The sequence below is a fragment of the Dunckerocampus dactyliophorus genome, chromosome 9 (assembly GCF_027744805.1).
Source record: "Dunckerocampus dactyliophorus isolate RoL2022-P2 chromosome 9, RoL_Ddac_1.1, whole genome shotgun sequence".
Taxonomy (NCBI): Eukaryota; Metazoa; Chordata; class Actinopteri; order Syngnathiformes; family Syngnathidae; genus Dunckerocampus; species Dunckerocampus dactyliophorus.
The window spans coordinates 12,364,216-12,387,445 of NC_072827.1; the positions used below are offsets into that span (position 1 = coordinate 12,364,216).

At 42.3% G+C, this 23,230-nt stretch overlaps 1 protein-coding gene across 2 annotated transcripts; it reads left to right on the plus strand.

The window, feature by feature from the left end:
* The first annotated feature begins 113 nt into the window (after nucleotides 1-113).
* ranbp2 (RAN binding protein 2) lies at nucleotides 114-23,106 on the plus strand. Of its 2 annotated transcripts, XM_054787011.1 has the most exons (30): nucleotides 114-323; nucleotides 1,034-1,101; nucleotides 1,224-1,335; nucleotides 2,996-3,148; nucleotides 3,472-3,702; nucleotides 4,739-4,881; nucleotides 5,108-5,303; nucleotides 5,466-5,606; nucleotides 5,800-5,956; nucleotides 6,239-6,420; nucleotides 6,548-6,744; nucleotides 6,963-7,086; nucleotides 7,176-7,337; nucleotides 8,256-8,393; nucleotides 8,751-8,882; nucleotides 9,564-9,785; nucleotides 9,891-9,974; nucleotides 10,323-10,464; nucleotides 10,580-10,674; nucleotides 10,766-15,011; nucleotides 16,326-16,403; nucleotides 17,250-17,423; nucleotides 18,086-18,166; nucleotides 18,272-18,447; nucleotides 18,529-18,778; nucleotides 19,961-20,050; nucleotides 20,438-20,592; nucleotides 21,545-21,818; nucleotides 21,892-22,247; nucleotides 22,322-23,106. In XM_054787011.1, the coding sequence occupies exons 1-30, from the start codon at nucleotides 252-254 to the stop codon at nucleotides 22,625-22,627; spliced, it is 8,937 nt and encodes a 2,978-aa protein (XP_054642986.1). In that variant the 5' UTR covers nucleotides 114-251; the 3' UTR covers nucleotides 22,628-23,106. The 2 variants fall into 2 exon arrangements, with proteins under 2 accessions (XP_054642986.1, XP_054642985.1); XM_054787010.1 differs by lacking the exon at nucleotides 16,326-16,403.
* Nucleotides 23,107-23,230: the final 124 nt, after the last annotated feature.

Here is a 23,230-nt window from a genome sequence, read left to right on the forward strand (position 1 = left end):
GCCCCGCCCCTCTTTTAATAAAAGTGCGTCACATGCGTCATCCTGAATTCTTCGCTGCTATTGGACGAGGAAGCGATTCAAGTCAGGCTTTTGGCCCACGTGACACCTCTGCCATTTGACGTGAGCGAGACTGCGCAATATTATCGTGAGCGTTTAACTTGGCGGCGTGACTCTTCTATTAATGTCCGCCTTAGAAGTCAGTGAAGACTCGTATTCTATGCAACATCACCCATCGCTTTAATTTGGGAGACATGCGGCGAAGTAAGACTGAAGTGGACAGGTACATTGCCTCTGTCCAGACTTCCTCTCCCTTACTCAAAGAGGTAAGTGAACCCGGCGGCTAATGTTAGCATGTTACCGCCGTCATTCTACCGGTGAATATTAAGTCACCATGAGGCGACAGTCTGAATAAATCAAAGATCCGTTGGCGTTAAATTAACTTTGACTTCACTAACACGTAAGCCTTTCCCGGTTGGCTGGGACCAGCTGACTAGTACAAGCTAGCAGCTTTAGCTAACCGGCACGATGACGCCTAGCAGTGTCTAAGATCTTGAGAAAGCGCGCGGCATGGGCTGGTCAGAGCCACTAGCTAGATAGCTAGCTGTCCTACAACATACACTTCGACCGCCTCTACTCCTACTAGACTTCCAAAACACTGCAAAATAGGACCCGAATCTGTCCGTTTTAAACATAGTTGTACTTTTAATGGTATGAGACGTATGTTGCTTGGTTACGTTAAACATGTAGGTACAAGTCAAAGAGCAACAGTATGTTACCACTGCAGTCCTCAAAGGTCAGGAGCAAATTGTGATTGTTTTGAAATCGGCACAAGTACAGTACTTGTAATTATGTATATTTAATGGTACCTATCTAGGATTCAGAGTGTTCACATCTGGAACAATAACAATATTAATAGTAATGAATGTACAATATTTGTTTACAATGTCGGGGTTGTGAAATTGTGATTTAATTGTATTTTTGTTTTACATTTTCAGAGTCGTTAATTATCTGTTTCTTTATTTGCCATTTACAGAAGCCAGTCAAAGGATTTCTGTTTGCAAAGCTATATTTTGAAGCAAAAGAGTATGAACTTGCAAAAAGGTAAGAATGTGTACTTTCTGTACTTTCTTTTTTTAAACCTGTTTAGCCAAACGGCAGTGGTAAAATATTATCAACGCTTCTGATGCCGTGCAGTCCTAAACATAATGTTGTCATCTTCTTAGACATGTATCAGAGTATCTCCAAGTCCAAGAGAGAGATCCCAAAGCACACAAATTCCTTGGACAGCTCTATGAGAGGGAAGGAGACATCAACAAGGCAGTAGGATGTTACAAGGTAAGCTGGCCTTGTTGGTTGCTATTAGTAAAGATGGTATTTGGCTTTTAATGCGACGCAATTACAACTAAGTGAATGTGTATTTGTTGCTAATCTTTTGTACATATTCAAACATTGGCAAAATTGTTGCATGCAAATGCGTATTGCTCCCTGCTGAAAAGCTTCCGGAAAGTAGAGTGAGGTGAGACAAAGCGGGTATTCTGCAAAAGTGGCTCAACCAACACTGGCTTTGTGCTCAAGATGCAGCTCAACAAAACCGAATTACCCAAACACAATTCAACTAGACTGCAACGAGGGTTACCAACTTATTTTGTCAAGTCCGGTTCTCGACTTTGTGCTCAGTGCGCGTTCACATAAAAGAGGGCATTTGACGTCATGTTATTCTACTTCCGCGCAAAAATGAAGCGATCCCAGCCGGTGTATTTCACACAAAATGCGCAAGTAATTATTATGGAACATTATGAGGAGTTCAAAAAGATTGTCATTGCCAAAAAGCAACACAGTTGCCGCCAATGGAATGAGGGAGGGCAACAACTGTCTTTTCATTTTTGAATGATGTCAATATTGTTTTCATATTTTACTGATCTCAATAATAGAATTCGTGTGTGTGTGTGTGTTTTATTGAAAGCGAGGCTGAGTGTGCGTAGGCTATTTAAAATTTTTTTTACTGTCAAATCTACTGTGTCTGTACAATGACAGACTTTTTGACAGCTAGTGACTCACCTCACATTGCCCTATATGTAAAACACTGACCCGTTTATTCATGACCATATCAAAGTGAAATCATTAATTATACTCAATATCTGTGACAAATAAGTACTAGGTCGACCAATGAGTTGCATCAGAGTGCTCAAGACACGCTGTACCTCGTGATGACAACTCGGTGACAGTGTTGGCGTGTTTGTGGTGACTTTTCTCAATGACTTTTTCCTTTGGCTAAAATCAAGAAGTGCTTTATTGCAGTTGATTGACGCCTCATAGTGCTTATTCCTCCAGCAAAGTAATATAAAAAGGCCAATAGGCTTGAGTACTCTCACAAGGACTGATGTGACATACATCTAATGTTTGCCGAATTAATATTTCATAGTGCATTTTATTCCTGACGCTCGGCTCAAAAAGTTAGTATATCTAGTGTATTCCATCGGCTGAAAATGTATCTCGCTTATAGATGGATAATTTCATCAGGGAATGCTAGCGAATCAGTGCGATCTTGAAAAAGCCGCTCCCGTTGTGGTGCTGCTTGAGTTAATCTTTCTTCCAGGTCCACCATGTTCTCAATAAATGGCGACGCAATCTCTGAATTAGTTCAACACTGAAACAGTGGCACTTTCATAGCTGATTAAGCTGAAAGTCTGGACATAACCAGGTTATGGGTTTAGCCTATGTTACCACGGTGATATAGCCGCTTTACAAGAGAGCTACCTTCGCTGAACAGGCAAGCCCGGCTTTACACTCGCTAACCCACTAAACTTGCTTCGCATTTAAATGCTCTGACATGCCTGTTTCTAATTTATCACCAAATTGTTTAAGTTAACCTTTATTCATCAAATGTATGAGACTGTCACACCCTTCCAATACATTGTCACCATTGCACAAACAATGAAGTCACTAGCCTAAGTGCTTGTATCAACTATTAATTGTGTCCATGTTGTGTATGCAGCGTTCTGTGGACTTGAACCCGGCTCAGAGAGACCTGGTGCTCAAGGTGGCTGAGTTACTGGTCAACAAAGGGGAAAATGACAGCAAAGCAGAGTTTTGGGTGGAGAAAGCTGCAAAGTTGCTGCCAGGCAACCCGACAATCTTCAACCTGAAGGTGAGGCTCCCTTTCTTCATAATGGATCAACAGGACACTGATTTGCAGATGTGGAATTCAAAACTACTGGTAAACTATTATATAAAACACAGCAACACTAAAGTTACTGGACTATAAACGCATAAATACACAGCAGATTGTTATTGAATTTAATTTTTTGACAGGGCTGTCAAACTTTTCTTTATGTTACTCTTTAGAAAGTTGGGAAATATTTGTTATATTTTGTGTTTAATATGTCATCAATTGTGCATATGTGCATATTCAACATATGAATATAAGTTGTTGAATAGGTCCTTATTTTGCTTCTTCTCCCCGATGTCAAGGAGCGCCTGTTGAGTCGCCAGGGCCAGCAGGGTTGGAACCAGCTGTTCGACCTCCTCCAGGCTGAGCTGGCGGCACGACCGGGAGAAGCACATGTCAATGTCAAGCTGGTCCAGCTGTTTTGTCAGGACGGTCAGCTGGAGGAGGCTATTAAACACTGCCTGGCCACTGAGAAAAGGGGCTTGCTGCGCCACAGTCTGGAGTGGTACACTGTGGTGGTGCGCACACTTCAGGTCAGCGTGGCCTCCAGTCTAGAATTCAGTGAACGACAAAATGTCAACAAAACAAAGCTAACCAATTTGGGTGATGCATTTGAGCTGGTTTTAAAAGGAAATGATGCTAATACTGTAACTAAAAGAACATTTGGTGCGAAGACTGGCTGGCCGTCTCAGTCGGGGTGTCCAAAGTGCGGCCCACAACCTTAAAGTGTAAATTAACAAGAAAACAAAAAATGTACAGCAAAATTGGAAAAATCTGCAGTAATTTCACAAGAATGAAGTCAAAATTTTAATCTTAATGAGGAAATGTCATTATTTTACGAGAACGTTGTAATATTATGAGGAAGAATATCATTTTAGTAGCTTGACATTTAAATATTAAAGATGTTTTTTAAAGTTGTTATATTAGAAACAAAACAAGCAATAAAGATGTAATTTTTCTAAAAATTCAAGAACAAATGTGTTATTTTAAATAACAGACAAACAAAACCGCTATAAATTTATAAGAATACAGTGAAAATATTTTGAGAAAATGAAATTGTTCTAATGAGAAAAAAGTTGCAATTTAATGAGAATAAACTCGAAATATTATGAGTAAAAATTTTCATTTTAGTAGCATAGAGTTGAAATGTTAAAGAAAAATAGGTAGTTTTCTTTTTTTTAAGTCGTAATATGAGAAACAAAAGGTACATTTTTGCGGAAAATTTGGTTGCAGAAAAGTTAGAACATTAGGGGAAGAAAATTGAAGAAGATAGTTGGAGTATTTGGAAAATAAAAAAAAATGGAAGTGGGGGAGGGCGGGGGAACCAAAGTTGATACTAATAATAGGTAATAGGCTTTTTCATCTATATCACAAAGTTGAGATGCAGTTCTTTCTTGAATATACGGTATATAGAACTTCTTAGCATTGTTTACAAAATATGAAAGTGGTCCTTGCAGCCTTTCATTTTTCAGTATGGGGCCCTCACTGGAAAAAGTTTGGACACCCCTGGTCAAGATGAAGTTTGAAAAAGCTCCCATTTTAACAACAAAATCACCATAATGATTTCAGGACTACCTGGCTCAGCCCAGCATCTCCAACAACGAGAAGATGTGTCGTCGTCTCCAGAGAGAGCTGCTTTTGGCCCACTGCAGCCTTGCGAGAATCACACTGTCTGGAAGTGGTGTGCAGTCTTGCCTCGATGCTCTCAGACGGTTAGTGTTTGTGTGTCATATTTACACAAACAGTGTTTATTTGTGAAATGCATCCATTGACATCACAGTAAAAGAAGCACAATGTGTTCATTACACGACATTTGTTGAAGGGAAGTACTGCTGCCGGTAATGAAGTGCTAGACAATAACGAACATCAGTACTGTAAGAGAGCCAATATCGAGCATCTATAATGTAAATGCTTGTCTTGTTGTTTGTCTGCATGCAGTTTTGACCAGACTATGCAGAAGCTGAGTAGTGTTGCAGGCCACCACGCAGATGATCTTTGTGAAGTTTTTGTGGAGATGCGAGGTCACCTGTACTTGCACGCTGCCACAGTGCTCTTGAAGCTCGCTCAGGAACGTCAGCAGACATGGAGGGCTGTCACTGACCTGACGGCGCTATGCTACTTGTTGGCCCTGCAGGTACAGACTTCTGACACAATTACTTTAGCACACAATGTACGGTATGAGAGATTCTAACAGCCTTACAGGATGTGTTTTTATATACTGACAGCATGCATCTGTATTGAGATTGTTTTTTTTTGTCTGTTTTTTTTTTTTTTTTTTTTTCCATCTTACCATCAGGTTCCCAGACCAAAGCCTAAGGTGACTAAAAGAGATCAGCCAGCCCCACAGCTTCTGGAGCTTCTTGCAAACGACAGACAAAGTCAGGCTGGTCACATGCTGCTAAATCTAAGTACTGATTCAACCAGCCTGATCAGAGAGGTAAGTCTCTGCACTCTGATATGGTTTTAATTGCCTGATATGTGTTGTTGCTCTAACTGTGTGACACGCCCACTTAGGGGTGAAGTGGTGTCAGATAATCAATTTGAGATCTACTGCTCTAAGTCATCCAATACTTGCGCTGTAAACATTTCAACAACACATTTTGACACTTTTCGTTTATGCACATCCAAAGGTGGTGGAAGCATTTGGCAACCGTAGCGGTCAAGACTCTCTGGTTGAACTTCTGTTTGGACGGCAGACATCAACTGAATCCTTCATTGCAAATGATGACATCCATTCCATTAGTGCACAAGCTCCAGAACTCTCTCAGCTGGCTAAGTGGGATGCAGGTGCAGTGCTACAGAGTCAAACAATAACTGAAAAATATGTTGTCAAGGGTCTTGATGCAGCAACATTCATCTCATATTTACAAGGGGAAAAAAAGACCCTTAGCTAATGGCAAGGTATTCCACACTAAAGAGGAGTAAAGGTCAATATAAAGATTCAGTGAGACATGAAGCCATTACAGGCAATACAGCAACTCAATTAGAATAGCAGAACTAATCAACACACCCCAGTGTTTAAAAATCCCAATAAGGTGCATTGGCATTCATTTGATGCGTCATCTGCAGGTTCTATCTTGTTGCATTGTGGCGACTTGCAACATTTAAGCTGGTTAGGGCTTCAGTGGGCTCTTTTAGCCCAAAGACCAGCCTTGCGGGTTTGGCTACAGCAGCTTTTCCCAAGACTTACCCTGGAAACCTCCAAACTTGACACAAATGCACCAGAGTCCATCTGCCTTCTGGATTTGGAGGTAGGCGACACCGGGCTCTGTTTTGTATATTAAGACTGTAAATAATGACATAACACAATGGCAATATGGAAAATGTCTTACCCAGTAAAGATAGTCAGTGATAAGAGTTGCATTTCTTGTCTTGCAGGTGTTTGTACATGGTGTGGTGTTCTGTAGCCACTGTCAGCTGCAGGAGACTGCAAAGCTTAACAGTGGAATAAACCAGCAGCAGCAGCATCTTTATGAACCTCGCTGCCTCCCACTTCCCCTTCTCCGCCTTTTGACCACAGAAAGACAGAGGGAGTGGTGGGATGCCATCTACTGTCTCATTCACAAACGAGCTGCGTGAGTGTCAGAATAATATGTACAATAACATTCCTGGGAAGAAAACCGTCCTTGACGCTCCATTGTTGACGCTGTTCCACGTATTGTATGTGTCATCATAAATCAATGCAGTATCAAAGTAAATGTCGACTTAAATGAGCAAAACAACTTCCTACTTAATTTAGTTTTATTATTGTTTCCGTTTGTCCAAATGTTTTACAATATATGTTTCTTTGCAGTCCTGGCATGTCAGCTAAATTGCGAATGATAGTACAACATGGGCTGAACACACTGAGAGCTGGAGAGAAACATGGTCTGCACCCAGCACTGGCCATCTACTGGGCTCAGTGTCTTAGCCAGACGGTGAGTTTTTGAAGTTGAATGTGTTGATTCAACTCCTGTGACAGGTTCACTGGCTCATTTTGGTATCAACTTTTTGTTGAACAAAACAGGGCGATGGCGTCAACTCATACTATGACCAGAAGGAGTACGTCAGTCGCAGTGTCCACTACTGGACAGTTGTCCTTCCACTGCTTGAAAAGATAAAAAAAAGGCGAAGTATACCAGAACCCCTCGACCCCCTCTTCATACATTTCCCTTCCAAAGATCTTCAGGTTAGTACTCGTAGTTGTCTTCTAAATCTTGGTGTACCAACTCAAACCTTCAAAACTGTTAGTATGATTTTTATCTAATTTGTATACTTAAAAAATAAAATAAAATAAAATTGAGCTGATACCAACATAGAAAATGTAGGTAAAATAAGTACCGTATTTTCCGGAATATAAATCGCTCCGGATTATGTCACACCAGCCAAAAATGCACATTGAAGAGGAAAAAAAAAAAACATATGTCGCACTGGACTTTAAGTCGAATTTTTTGGGGGAAAATGTATTTTTTATAAAATCAGACACCAAGAACAGGCAGTTCATCTTGAAAGGCAAGTTACAGTAATAAAATAACTGCACTGTTGACAAGCCTCTCCCGGCAGCATGTTGTTAAAGCACCCAATTTGCTTGCACCGTTAGCTGTGGCCAGCTAACTGTTTCATGTTCGTCAAAATATTCAGATATTACGTTGGTTTGTCGTCAAAGCTCAGTTCTGGTCAAGTGACGGCGACGAGGCGGTGGTGGGTCTGTGATGTTCTCGTACTCTATAGGAGTAGCAGATATAGCTGTGATATCTTCATCTATCAACTAAAAAGAGAGAAACTTATCTCTTGTTAGGGTGGATTTATTTGAGAGCGGACGGCGACAGCTTATCTCTAGCATAGCGACAGCGCAACTGACAGCTCCTCCATACAACAGACATACTCCACAGATGCCTAACACAGTAGTGCAATGTAGGGGCAGTATGTAACAACATGACAAATACGCTCACTGGCACACCCTGTCATGGTGGTCAGTGTGTGTGTGTTGGGGGGGGGGGGGGGGGGGTCGCAGGACCAGCCAAACCATGAAAAAAGTGACTTATAGTCCGTAAAATACAATAATGTCATATTGACCTAAAATGCATGAAACTGTGCTCCCTTCCAGGTCTCCTCTGTGAAGGGCTTTCAAGAGGAAGCCAAAGTTGCATATGCAACTCTTCTTGACATTGAAGGCAAGACGGAGGAGGCCATTGCAACGTTGGAATCGATCAATAGCATGGCATCTGTCTGGCATTTGGCTCAGGTCGGTCAGTTGTTTTTACAAACCTGGATGGGTTTGAAATATGTAGATAAATTGAGATTTTCTGTTAGAACTATTGTAATGTATTATTACACCACCAAAGCGACCTACTTCTCGGCCTGTCCATGTTAACGTGTTTGCTTCCATCCTCTTCGGTTTGCTTCATGATGCTCAGGTCCTCCACCTTCTCTTCAACAATCATCAATGTCAAAGGCCAATCAATCCCTCACATGAAACTTGGATGTGTCAATGCTAATTACTCGTCTATTGAAATGAATGTCTAATGCTGGGGTTTGGATTTTTTTTGTTTGTTTGTTTGTTTGTTTGTTTTTGTTTTTTTTTTTTTTTTGCTCTGGAAAGATATACCAGCGGTTGTCTGAGGAGGCCAGCAATGGAGTTGAGGAGACCCAGGACAGGTGCATCACTTTTCTGAAGAAATTTAGGATCTACCTCTCCAAGGTCTACAATGCCAATGCGGATGAAGTTGAAAAAGTAACTTGTTTTCTTTTATAAGTCATTTTGAATCTCTGATATAAGTCTTTTATTAAAATGTTTTTTGTTTTTATTGTGGGTGGTGGGTTGCATGCTGGATATTGTTTCACTTTTTCTTTTTTTTTATACTTTTTTTTTTTTTTTTTTTTTTTGGTCCTGTCCAGCCATTGAGGCAGATAGTTTTGTTGATCTAAATGCCCTTACATGCAAAACACCTGCTCTGCCAGGGGAAAATGTAAGATACTCTTCTCCCGTTCCATAGATTTTATTTGATGTTTATTGTTATGCACATTTGGAGCGGACGGACCTGAGCAGCAGGGGATAGAGTAGAAGAGAAACAAAGACAGAGGGGGGACAATACAGAGAGAGACTACACCACCAGCAACAATAACACAGCAACAGGACTACATCAGCAAATGACTAACCTTTCATAAAGATAATAAACAAAATAATATCAACAGCCACAGTGATAATACTGTATCGAAACAGTCATACTAGTGCTAATGAAACTATAACCTATAATAGTGAATAGATTGACAGTAACTGTTGGTAAGCTTATTGCCGACATCACCATCACTGTAATAAAACCACCAATATAACACTGTGGATAAGTCAGTGTAGTTGTATATTTTGTGCTTCTAAGTGTTCAAAATTAAACACTGCCCATGTGTTGTATCCCAGCTTCCAGTGTCCATGGAGGAAGTTGTGGACCTTCTAAATGATGTCAATCAGCAACTGGGAGAGAGTGGAGGGGATGAAGATGAGGAAAAGAATGATGGTCATCGGGGACCAGTCCATTCAAGCCCCGCTTGTCCCACAGACACCAGAGCCACCATATCCCACATCAAGTTTTCAACTCCTTCCCCTAACAAAAGCATTGTTTCTCCTTCCAAAAGACACCTGGTAGGGGATTGTTACTTATAACCAAACTCGGTACCATCTGAAATTCTTTCAGAATTAAGTGTAATACAAAATTCAGTTGGCTTCATTTTGCTGCTTGTCTCACAGATTTCTCCAAAGACACCGCCTCACTGGGTGGAGGACCAGAAAAGTCTCCTCCAAATGCTGTGTCAGCAAGTTGAAGCTCTTAAGGTCAGCTCAACAAGAATTAGCTTATTAATCAACTTCATCCAAAGTTACATATAATGCAGCTTAAGCAAGGAGCAGACTCGTTTTTTGTTGTTGTTTTTTTTTTTCCCAAACATTCAAATTGCTTGCCATTACGTGCGCTTGGATGGCTTCTACTAGTCTGACCACATGGCAGCTCTCTGATTGTAATGGTGCTCACACTGATTTCATTCAATGATGGCGTATCTCTCCACTGATGATGCACTCTTGGTTACATCATTCCTCTTCCTTTGGCTTTTCTTTGCGGTGGTGAAAGTTAGTATTAGTTCAAGTCAAATTGAGTCTTTCGTCACCTGGTTCCTCTTGTTACAGAACGAGGTTCACGACCTGAGACACAACTCTCCGGGAAATGTAGGCTCGCCTCATCATAAAATGTATGGCGAGAGTTACGGTGCCGAAGGAGTACAGGAATCTTTCACTCCTGTGCAGTCCTACCATGGGGCACCCTTGACAGGTTAGTATACGATGCGTAACAAAATCATTGCACACTGTTGTATTATGTCTGTTGATAATGACAACAAAAAGATTGGTGATGACACATTCTTCCTGTATGTGCTTTGGTGTTTAAGTTGCCACTACAGGTCCATCCGTGTATTACAATCAGTCTCCAGCATACAACTCGCAGTACCTCCTGCGCACAGCAGCAAACGTAACCCCCACAAAGGTAAACTAATCATTGTGAGGTCATGAAAAAGCTCACTGTGCTGAAAATCATTTTCTCCATTTTTTTTTTTTTTTTTTTAATTTTTATGCAGGGCCCAATGTATGGTATGAACCGTATGCCACCTCAACAGCATATGTATACCTATCAGCCGCCACCCCATACTCCTCCCATGCAAACAGCTCCAGCCTGCATGTACCCTCCTCAAGAACAGGCCTTCACTGCGCCTCTTCGATTTGAATCACCAGCAACAAGCCTTCTGTCGCCATATAGTGAAGAATATTACGGGCAGAATGTACCTCAAACCACCAACCCGCCTCTGCCCGAACCTGGTTATTTCACCAAACCGTCTGTAGTCCCCGCTCAGGCACCAAAGAGCAAATCTTTGGAGCTTGGAAAACTCTCCTTTAGCCAGCAGGCACCTGCTGAAGTCCCCAAAGTACCTAGTTTTGGAGCAAGCACAGTTTCCCAACCAACACCAACAGCTGCCTTTAAATTTAATTCCAACTTTAAATCCAACGATGGCGATTTCACTTTCTCGACATCCCAAGCGAAGCACAGTGAAAGTTTGCTCGGTCTTCTTACGTCTGACATCCCCGCTAAGACCGATACTTTGCCAGAGAAGCCGTGCGTTCAAGAGCACGCATCAAACCAAGCGAGCATCTTCACTTTTGGCAATAAAAATTTGTCAGGCTTCTCGTTCGCCGATGTGGTACAGAGCACAGGTCCTGGAGGTCTGTTCGGGAAAGTGGAGCAGCCGTTTAAATTTGGAGATGTTACTAAGCCAGTATTTGGTAACGCTAAGTCTGCACTTGAAGAAGAAAGTGCAGCAGATAGTGACAACGACAGCACTCATGCTGAGGAGGAGGACGAAGAGGAGGAGGAGGATGATGATGATGATGGTCCTCACTTTGAACCCATTGTACCCCTTCCTGATAAAGTTGATGTGAAAACAGGTGAGGAAGACGAAGAGGAGATATTTTGCAATAGAGCAAAGCTGTACCGATTTGACACGGAGACAAAGGAATGGAAGGAACGGGGCATTGGCAATGTTAAAATCTTGAAACATAGCATTACAGGGAAGGTTAGACTCCTAATGAGACGGGAGCAGGTCCTGAAGATATGCGCGAATCACTACATCACCACAGACATGTTACTGAAACCAAATGTTGTTTCGGATAAATCATGGGTATGGAATGCCATTGATTACGCAGATGAAGAGCCGAAGCCAGAGCAACTAGCCATCCGTTTCAAAACAACGGATGAGGCATCGCTTTTTAAGTCCAAGTTTGAAGAAGCCCAGAACATTGTGGTGAAATCACAAGAAAAGCATGTTCCACAGGAGAAGAAAGAGGAGGTTCCAAAAACCTCCAAACCTTTGGAAACTCTTACAGAAAAGTTTGCAAAAAAAGAAGGTGAGTGGGATTGCAGTCAGTGCTTTGTAAGAAATAAACTGGAGGCTGTTCGGTGCTGTTCTTGTCAAAGTGCCAATCCCAATTCCTCCTCAAAGCCAGACATTCAGGCTGAAAATGAAACCAAAGCCAGTCCCTTTGCTTTCAAATTCGGGACAGATGACAAGACGAAAACCAGCAGTTCTGGCTCCACATTTTCTGGATTTGGTGCTTTTGGAACTTCTTTCCCTACGTCTTTTACATTTGGTACCAATTCTGCAAAACCCATTGACACAAAAAACAGCGCCTTTGCTTCTGGCTTTGGCACTCAGTTTGGCAAGAAGGCAGAGCAGTGGGTTTGTGATGCATGCTCTACAAGGAATGAGGTGTCTGTAGACAGTTGTGCCTCTTGCAAAGCCTCACTTAAAACAACCTCCACAGAACAAAGTGTGCCCACCACAGTTGTACCTGTAAGCAAAATCTCAGAATCAGTTGAGAGTTCTGGGTTTGGTGAGCAATTTAAAAAGAAAGCAGATCAGTGGGAGTGTCAGGAGTGTTATATAATAAACGAAGCTGATGCACACAATTGTGTGGCCTGTAAAAACCCCAACCCCAGCACTAAGTCAAAAGAGGGTGCACACACCGCTAAAAGCTCAACCAGTGCTGCTACTTCAGCATCAGCTTTTAGCTTTAACTTTGGAGTGAAGACATCATCAAGCCAGCCCACTGGAACTGGTTTTACTGCACCTTTCGGAACAGGCCATTCATTTCAGTTTGGTCAAAGCAAAGTAGAACCTTCAGCGGCTTCTTTCAAATTTGAGGTTCCTCTGTCTGATTCAAGTACCACCAGTTCTTCTGGCTTCTCCTTCTCCATGCCCGTTTCTTCAGGCGGCTTTAAATTTGGAATTCAGAGCACTGCAAACGGTAGTTCATCTAATAACTCAAGGTCAGCTGATCAGGTGGCTTCATCGGGTTCTGCTTCCAGCGTTCTTAAAAGCATTGCTGATAAGCACAAGGAGAAACAAGATGCATTTACCCTCCAACAAGAGGGCCAACAGGAGCCTGAGACAAATCCATTAATATCTGGTCAAAATAATTCCTTTAGTTTTGCAGACCTGGCACAGTCCTCTGGAGGAAACTTCCAGTTTGGCCAGAAAGATCCCAATTTCAAAGGTTTCTGTGGTGCTGGTCAGCAGCTGTTCTCATCATTTCAGGCCACACCCACCAAGTCGAATGCCTCAAATGAGCAGGTAGAAGACGACATGTATAAAACTGAAGAAAATGATGATATTCAGTTTGAACCAGTGGTTCAAATGCCCGAGAGGGTTGACCTGGTAACGGGAGAGGAAGATGAACAGGTTCTTTATTCACAGCGTGTTAAACTGTTCAGATTTGATTCAAGCACGAGCCAGTGGAAAGAGCGTGGGGTCGGGATCCTCAAATTCCTGAAAAACACCTGTAATGGCAGGCTTAGAGTTTTGATGAGAAGAGAGCAAGTTCTGAAGGTGTGTGCCAACCACTGGATCACGACCACCATGAATCTTAAGCTACTAGCAGGGTCAGATAAGGCATGGATGTGGATGGCTAATGATTTCTCTGATGGGGATGCCAGACTTGAACAGTTGGCGGCCAAGTTCAAAAGCCCCGAACTTGCTGAGGAATTTAAGGAAAAGTTTGAAGAATGTCAGAGACTTCTCCTGGACATCCCCCTACAAACTCCCCACAAACTGGTTGACACGGGCAGAACTGCGCACCTGATTCAGAAAGCAGAGGAAATGAAGACTGGCTTGAAGGACCTGAAATCCGTTTTGACAGATGGCAAGGCAAAGATCAAAGACCATGACAGTCAGGTAGATATTGAGGCATCCTCAAACATGTCAAGTCTTTTAATCAAGCCTCACAGTGAAACCACTGGTCCTACCTTAGAGTGGGATAACTATGATCTAAGAGAAGAAGCTTTAGATGACACAGCGGACTCGTCAGTCTATGCTTCTCCACTTGCTAGCAGCCCACTAAGAAAGAACCTTTTTCGCTTTGGGGAGTCCATGGGTGGCTTCAACTTCAGCTTCCAACCTGGCATAAGCCCCTCCAAGTCTCCTGCAAAGCTTGACCAGAGCAGAACCTCAGTGGGAACTGACGATGAGCAAGATGTTACCCAGGACGAGGATAGAGATGGCCTCTACTTTGAACCTGTAGTTCCCCTGCCTGATTTGGTTGAGCTTTCCACAGGTGAAGAAAACGAACAAGTAGTCTTCAGTCACAGAGCCAAACTGTATCGGTATGATAAAGAAGTGAGTCAATGGAAAGAGAGGGGTATTGGGGATCTCAAAATCTTACAAAATTATAACTCAAAACGTGTGAGGTTGATTATGAGGCGAGACCAGGTTCTTAAGATTTGTGCTAACCAATGGATCACAGCAACTATGAAGCTAGAACCAATGAAGGGTGCAGAGAAGGCCTGGGTGTGGAGTGCATTGGACTTTGCTGAAGGAGAGGGCAAAGTTGAACAGTTGGCCGTGAGATTCAAACTGCAGGAAACTGCAAACATATTTAAGCAGGTTTTTGATGCGGCCAAGATTGCTCAGGAGAAAGTGGAACTTATGACCCCAGTGGCGTCCATCACATCTCAGGACAGTGGAGACTCTTTAAAAACACCCACTGCTGTGTGTGGGAAGGCAGCCATTGCTATTTTGGAACAGACCACAAAGGAACGAAGTGAGGTCTCCTGTGACGAGAAACCATCCAGTTCTCAAAGTCCAGCCAACCCCACCAAGTCGGTGATGTTGCCACCCAAGTTTGTGTTTGGCTCTGATAGCCTTCAGAAGATCTTTGGAAGTCCAAAGTCTCCCTCTGAGAGTGGTGACTGTGAATCCAGTCTGAAAGTTAAAGATTCTGGACATCCTCCCAAGGGGTCGTCTCCGTCACCTGCATTCAAAATTCCCCAAAAAGGTAAATATTTTACATAACATTTATATATTTGTTTTAAAAACATGGTTAAGCTTTTAAAAATACAAATTATCCATTGCATCTCATTGCTCCATCTTTAGTAGCAGGGATACGGGGGGAAGGGAAATACTCTTTGATGCATCTGCATAATTTTCAGGGATTTTTCTTCAAATGTCATTATGTGCCACCAAATTCATAGAGGATTGATGGGTTTTATTCCATCCATGCTTTCACAAGAAAGGAGAACATTTGGACGAGACACTTATGTTTTGCGACTGTATTGCATCATTGGCAGCCTTTTCGAGATCGCATCAGGGTCAGTGATGGAAATACACTGAACGGATATATATATATATTTTTTTTTAAGGGCCGGAGCACCGCCATGCGAAGGCCCTCTTGAAGCTGCTAAGTTTATTATTATTATACCGGCACTTTCCTCACATTTTTGAGGGCCTTAAAATTCATGAAAACTCTCCAAAATTTGCAGGTGTGTCAGGTCCGACGAAAAATGTTATATTTAAGTGGTCCTGAACATGAACCAAAACTCACTCAATCGCACACTTTTAGAATTTTTTTTTTTTTTTTTTTTTTTTTTTTTTTTTTTTTTTTTTATTTGCTTGTGCCACCAGTTTCACAGAAAGTGACCAAATTTTGTGGCGACGTCAATCGTGACAGGACACATGAATAAGTCCCAAGAACCCGTGTTCTAAAACAAAGTTGGCCATTTTGGTTTGCAGCAGCAACTTTGAACGAAAACCAGGGGTTGTATTTCAGTGAACTAGTCGTAGGCTCTTTGACTAAATGAGCCCAAATGAAAATCAAGGATGCTAGACAAATGCACGATGTTGTATCACGAAGGATTTTAGGCTGTTCAATAAGATGTGGTTGGAGCATGACAACAAACGTTGATGATCAATTAGACAATTCGTCACTAAACTGTAAACGTTAATAACTCAATTCCACGAGGTCAGATCTTCATCATAACTGATACATATAATTAAGATGATGCCTTGAAGCTAAAAATAGGTCACTTCCTGAATTCTTCTCAGCACCACCCAGTGGCAACAGGAAATATAATGTGCATGCCTTCGACTTAATTTAACCCTGAGTTGCGTGTGGTTGTGAGGGCCCTTCCACGCAGCTTGCAGCTTTAATTATTTAATATGTCTGCATACCTCACAGTCAGTACCATTGGCAGGTATCAAAATGCTCACAATTGACATTCACACACACTCGTTATTGAACTGTTTGGGCCTTTTTAGGGATATTGGCCTTCGCAGTTAGTCTCTGTTAACCCAACAACCCATCATCCTTTAGGGCTGGATTTTAGGCTTTTCAAAGATAACCCAATGGCCTTTTGGACGAGCACATCAAGCACCCAATTTGAAAGTCCAGGTACCCCAATCACTGCAGTGTGCCTTAACACTTCTCAGCTGTCACTTGGCCGGTAGACACAATTAGAAATGAATAACCTGGATGCACGGAGTGGAAAATACTCAAAACTAACGTGCTGCATGTCTTTGTGAAAAAAGTGCTACTAGCAATAGTCTATATACAGTATCTATGTAATCTTTCAAGGAAAACATTATTTGGGTCAGTGAGAGTTAAACATGTTACATCTGCAAACGTTTAGTGATAATATGTAGTTAATATTTGGAATTTTATAGTTTGGTATCGAAAATATTTACCAGCGCTCTGGGCACCAACGGAAAGCCAGCGCTGCCTAAATGTGGAGCGGAGAGGATTGCATAGTGCCTCAGAGGATTGAATGTACTGTGTAAACATCTCTCACTCCAAATTTAGTACAGGAAGTGGAGTGTGAAATGCAATTCCCAGTCTAGTGTGTAGTCTAGTGTGGCTTTTGCAGTGGAGGACACCAGCGTTGGAGGTATTTACATTGTCCAGTGTCGTATATTTTCACACTTTAAGTGTGCATGGATGCATACAATCACAGTCAGTGGTGTCACTCCTTGAGTTAAAATTTGGCAAAACATGCTCCCCTACTGTGTTGCCTCTGTTATTTATTCTTCTGTCAAATGGCCGCTCATCAAGCAAAACATCTTTGCAGGGGCACGTAATGAACTTTGCTCGTAAACTGGATGCATGCTGTTCATATTTGTTGTGCCTGGTATGTTCCTGTGTGCAAAACTAACACCTTCAGTAGACTCGGTCACTGTTAGAATTATTTATTTTAAATACCAATGACTAATTAAATCTTTATTCCAAATGTGTTTGTCATAGGGCTCCAACAAGCAGGAGTCAGCACCGGGTCAGACGAGGACTCTGAACTGGAGGTTGTGTATGTCAGGGAGCCAACTGCTGAGCAAGCTGCTTTAGCCCGGAAATTACTGCTGCCACTCACCTTTTTCTGCTACCAGAATGAACCAGGCTACACCAGTGACGATCAACATGATGGTGAGACTAAAGTATAACAGAAAATAATAGTTCCTCTAAATTAATTTGGTCAGCAATGTTTGAATGCTGATGAATGAGTTGGTATTCTGCAAGCAGGAGATGGACAAAAACATGTACGTCTTTAGTCTTGTTTGATTACAATAGAACACCACTGACCAATTGCATGCGAGTTAAGTCATCCCACCTGATACTACTCAGCCAATCAAATCTGTGCATTAGCAATAAACATTGTGACTCTAAATACAACACATAAATGAAAAACAAAAGAGAAGCGAAGCGAATGACACAGAAGAACGAGTGCGATATACAGGGAAAGAAAATACAAACAAGTCATAGATATGGATGAGAACAGCGAGATGAAATCGAGCGATAGATATGGATAAAGGTGACAGCGAGACAAAAACGGGTGCTAGATACGGTTAAAGAAGACAGCGAGATGAAAACAAGTGATAGATGGGGATAAGATGACAGCGGGACGAAAACAAGGACACAGAACCAAAAACGGGTGGTAGATACAGATGAAGAGAACACTGAGATGAAAACGAGCAATAGATACATATAGAGGACAGCGGGACGAGTGGAAGTTATGGGTGTATATTGTTCATAGCTGTTTTAATATTTGCATAAATCAACTTTTAGTTATTTCTTGACCTTTTCTGTAGATGAGGACTACGAGTCAGCAGTGAAAGCCTTGAATGGGAAGCTTTACCCTGATCCTCCTGAAAGAAAAGTGACCACTTCTGGTAATGACATGGACTCCATCGTTTTGAATTGTACCCCTAAACTCTGACATGCATCACTCACCGATTCATTTTGCTGACATTTTGGGCCTTGTGTGATCCATGTAGAGCCAGACTGCCAGGTTGTCTGGGAGAAAAAGCCAACGCCAGAGGAGGAGGAGAAAGCCAAGAGCCTCCAGCTTCCACCCACGTTCTTCTGCGGCTTGAGCACCACTGACAGCGACCTGGACCCTGACAAGACTGAGGACTTTGAGACAGAAGTCCGCAAAGCCCAACAGGAACTGGTATGAGATGTCTGTGTGTGCTCACACTAAAATCCAGATTTTGTGAGTGTCTGAATGCGTTTCACTCGTGAATTCCTGCAGGACTCCCAGTCAAGCAAAGCCGAAGATGTCACTAGTTGTCCTGCTGAAGAGCCGACGTTGACTCCGTCGCCGAGCAGCACAGAGGTTGTTGGCAGCGCGTCAAGCACGCAGAATGAAGCCTTGGAGCAACCAGTGGACCTGCAGACAGAAGTTCCCAGCAGTGGCTCTCCCATCGACTTATCAACTAAGCCATGCCCTGAGCCCGGGAGCGTCACCGTTACCACTCCTGTCACGACAGTCACAAGTACAGGCATGTTAACGTGATATTCAAATTCCTTCAAACTCCGTTTTTGTCTTGAGAAAATGTCCCGGTGTTTCTGACAAAGTGAAGAATTATTTTTAGCTGCCTTAGTTGATTAATGGTTGCAGATGTGCTGGTATTCTACATACGACTGTCAAGCGGTTAAAATTGTTAATCGTGATTAATCTCATTTTGTCCGTAGTTAACTCATAATTATTGCACTTAATCGCAGATAGAAATAGGTTTTTATCTATAATAAGGATGGAAATCTCTGTGGTCAACGATTTAATACGCAACTACGATAACTAGATCAAATTTTATGTAAAGTGATGTCAATTTTGGAAATACGTGCCATTTTATTTTTTTTAAATAATATACAGTTAAAAATTACACAGTTTTTGCATGTTTAATGCGAGTGGCGTTTTGTCCCATGGTGCACTTATCTAAAAACAAAGGCTTGTACTGGTGGATGGTGACTCTGTATTCATTTAGTGCTTTTAATTTGATGTTGTTCCTATGACAGTTTTACACAATACATAATAAATATTAGATCGCTATAATGTACATATGTTTTGCTGATGTGTTCAAAATCTTTCGTCGTGACTAGCTAGCGCGCTGCTAATGCTATTTACATCCATTCTCGTATCCAGCTATGGTCACATTGACACAAGCCCCCAAATAGCTGTCCTCGGCTATGCCCACCAATAAATAGCAGCTCGTAACCCAAATTTTACCTCGCAGTTAAATTCAGCAAAATATCAGCCGAGAGACGGCTCGTATCGAAAAAACACTCATTGGTTGGGACGCTCGTATGCCAAGATACCACTGCATAAATGGCAATAAAAAATAGCGGCAGTGCTCACCCATAACTTCCACTTGTCCCGCTGTCCTCTATATGTATCTATTGCTCGTTTTCATCTCAGAGAACACAGAGATGAAAACGAGCAATAGATACATATAGAGGACAGCGGGACGAGTGGAAGTTATGGGTGTATATTGTTCATAGCTGTTTTAATATTTGCATAAATCAACTTTTAGTTATTTCTTGACCTTTTCTGTAGATGAGGACTACGAGTCAGCATGGGGAGGGGGGAATAGTGCAATTCAAGGAAACTTCTGTCTGACAGCCCTACTATGGTAATGTGGTGTAAAAGTAATACACTGGTAATGACTTTTTTTTTTACTTTCCAGACCCCCCCAGCTTTGGTTTCACCTCATCAGGGGCCTTTTCATTTGCTGACCTGGCCAAAAACACAGAAGGCTTTGCATTTGGTGCAAAAGGTTTGTTTGTTGGTTTTTTTTTTCTTTTTGTTTCTGCTATGTGTCACTTAAATTGACAATTTTCAAAATTGAATTCCAGCGGTACCTCGGTTTTTGTTATTGCTTTGTTCCAGAAGGTCAGGCGAAAACCGAAATGTACGAAAACCAAAGCAATTTTTCCCATAAATGATGTAAATCCAATTAATCTGTTCCAGATGCACACAAAAATATTAAGACAAAATTCATTTTTTTAAGACTCTTGTTGGCAATTATAGAGAGGAGGGGAGGGTACAATAACGAAGATGGTGTACGAAAAACGCTGCTGCCAATATCTAAATCAGTCATGAATCTGTGTCAATATCGAGTATCTTTAATTCAAATGTCTTGTGGGGTTTTTTTTGTGTGTAGATTCCAACTTCTCCTGGGCGAACGCAGGTGCGGCAGTATTTGGTTCGTCCATGACTCCAGCATCACACAGCAAGAACAATGAGGGCGGAAGCGATGAAGAGGACGCTCCTAAAAATGTTGACATCCACTTTGAACCCATTGTATCACTGCCAGAGGTACTTTGCTCACACACAGCTATGCTGATCAAATTGTCTATTTGAAGATAACTTTCACGTGGAGATACTTTTAGTACCTGAAGAGTTTGTTCTGGACACCGATGAGCACTAGTTAACAATTTACAAACTGCCTTAAAAGACAAGATACAGTGTTAAGAAAACATGGAGATGTGTTTGCATGGGATCACCTTTGAAATGCCTGATTCTAACTTTATTTTGGAAAAACCTGTGTAAAATACTCCATTTTTGCAGTGTCATTGCCACATTTGACATGGGATTAGGTGAGTACCCAAGCTATGATCCCATTGTGTTTTCCAGTCAACACCTCCAAACTAGTTATTTTGAAGGCACAGTTTTCTGGGAAAAAAAACAAGCCAACCGAAAAAAACAAAAACAAACGTGATCTCAGTATTTTGGCGGATACAAATTACAATGGGTTTAGATGCCTTTTTTCTTGGTTTTAATTTGGAAACCATAACAGGCTACTATTGCAGGCCATAACCGACGCCCACAACAACAAAAAATTCTTCCATGTGCCACACCCCTATCCACCAATCACCAGCCACCATATTGGCATTGTCAGTCTAATAGCTTCTCATAGAAGGCTTTCCTGACACACACTCACGTAGAACAATCAGAGTTGCGAAACACACACACGAAAGTACGAGGAGACACACACAATAGATGCAATTGTTCTCACTCACACAAGCTTAACTCTCACTTCTACACAAACTTTTAATTCCTAGAGAGGCACAGCCACTATGCATTGATTATATGTGTAGCTTTGGATGATGCACTCCTAATCCGACCCAAGATTTGAGTCCATGCTTCACCACAAAGTATTTTTAGCTCTCTACCAAAAGGTGATGCAAGCCTTGGAGGAGGTGACAATGTCATTCTTCCTCTCCTAAACATGTTTCATGTTGTCTTACTTCCTCCATCTTTGTCTTAGGTGGAGACAAAGTCTGGAGAGGAGGATGAAGAAATCCTTTTCAAGGAGCGTGCGAAGCTCTATCGATGGGACCGAGACCTAGGCCAGTGGAAGGAGCGCGGCGTCGGCGACCTGAAGATCCTCTTCCACCCAGCTAAACATTTCTACCGAATCCTGATGAGAAGAGAGCAGGTGTTCCGCGTTTGTGCCAACCACAACATCTGCCCCAGCATGGAGCTAAAACCCATGAACACCTCGGCTAATGCTCTCATCTGGACCGCTACAGACTACTCAGGTACACCAGCAGACCAGCATATTTATCACACAGCTTCTCAGCAGCCCTGACTGTTTCCTGTTTTCTATTCCAGACGGAGAGGGTTCCATAGAGCAGCTGGCGGCCAAGTTCAAAACCCCGGAGATCGCCGAATCCTTCAGGAAGACCTTCTGCAAGTGTCAGCGCCACATCAGCCAAACAAGCGACGATGCCTCATGTAGCGCATCGGCGATGATGTCAAGAATTCAGGAGCACTCCAGAGACTCAAACCCGCAGGTGTTCTTCACCGTGGAGGCTGACAGCCAACCCCTCGGCACCATCACTATGGAGCTCTTCTCTCAAATTGTTCCCAAGACGGCCGAAAACTTCAGGGCTCTCTGCACCGGCGAAAAAGGCTTCGGGCTCCGAGGCTCTATCTTCCATCGGGTCATACCCGACTTCATGTGTCAGGTGAGGAGAACCCCCAGCAATACAGGCAGCCACGGTATCTCCAGTATCTGACATGTTCTCCACCGGTCCTGTAGGGCGGCGACATCACCAAAAGCGACGGCACAGGCGGAAGGTCCATCTACGGCACCAAGTTTGAGGACGAGAACTTCGATGTCCGGCACACAGGTCCGGGAATTTTGTCCATGGCCAACCGCGGCCGCGACACCAACAACTCACAGTTCTTCATCACACTGAAAAAGGCCGAAAACTTGGACTTCAAGCACGTGGCTTTTGGCTGGGTGCGACAGGGCATGGATGTCGTCCAACGCATGGGGGAGCTGGGCACCAAGGGAGGTGTCCCCTCTAAGAAGCTTGTCATCACGGACTGTGGCCAGTTGTAGAACTTTCATGGAGATTTGAAGCTTCATTTGGTTTCTGTGCAGTAATTTGTGGTCATTAAGTAACAAACAATTACAGAACAGAACTACTGACCATAAATGATTTTGCTGTCAAATTTGAAACATGGTTAACGGCACTTTGATAGTTGTCGGCATCTGACAGTAAAATCTCTTATTTTGTTTATATAATTGTACAGGGACTTTTTTTAAGTGTTTGTTTTGTCATGCATGTTCTGGTATTCTTTACACACACATGTGGCTTTCCGGTTGTGACCAATTTTTAATTCGGACAGAAATAAAGGTATTTGAAAGCACAGTTGCTTGACAACTCTGCTGCTACCCTTTCTACATCGTGTTCCTGTAGATGTCGCTAGACAGTGTTATTCTGTGTCCTGCATATATTGTGTTGCCCACATAGCTCACTGTGGTGATGGAGGTTTATGTACACGATCCATTATGAACAATAAATGCTTTACATGTAATGCTGTTTTGTAATGACCCTATAATTCTACTGTGGATAAAACAACACTGTACTAGACGTGATAACACATGATCAATGAGTGGAAAAAAACATTTCCTATAGAAATATCCACAGTATAGTTCCTT

Coding starts and splice junctions, on each gene's coding strand:
- ranbp2 (XM_054787011.1), top strand. CDS start 252: ATGCGGCGAAGTAAGACTGAAGTGGACAGGTACATTGCCTCTGTCCAG. Junction 17,424..18,085: donor CAGTGACGATCAACATGATG/GTGAGACTAAAG, acceptor CCTTTTCTGTAG/ATGAGGACTACGAGTCAGCA. Junction 20,593..21,544: donor CCATTGTATCACTGCCAGAG/GTACTTTGCTCA, acceptor TCTTTGTCTTAG/GTGGAGACAAAGTCTGGAGA.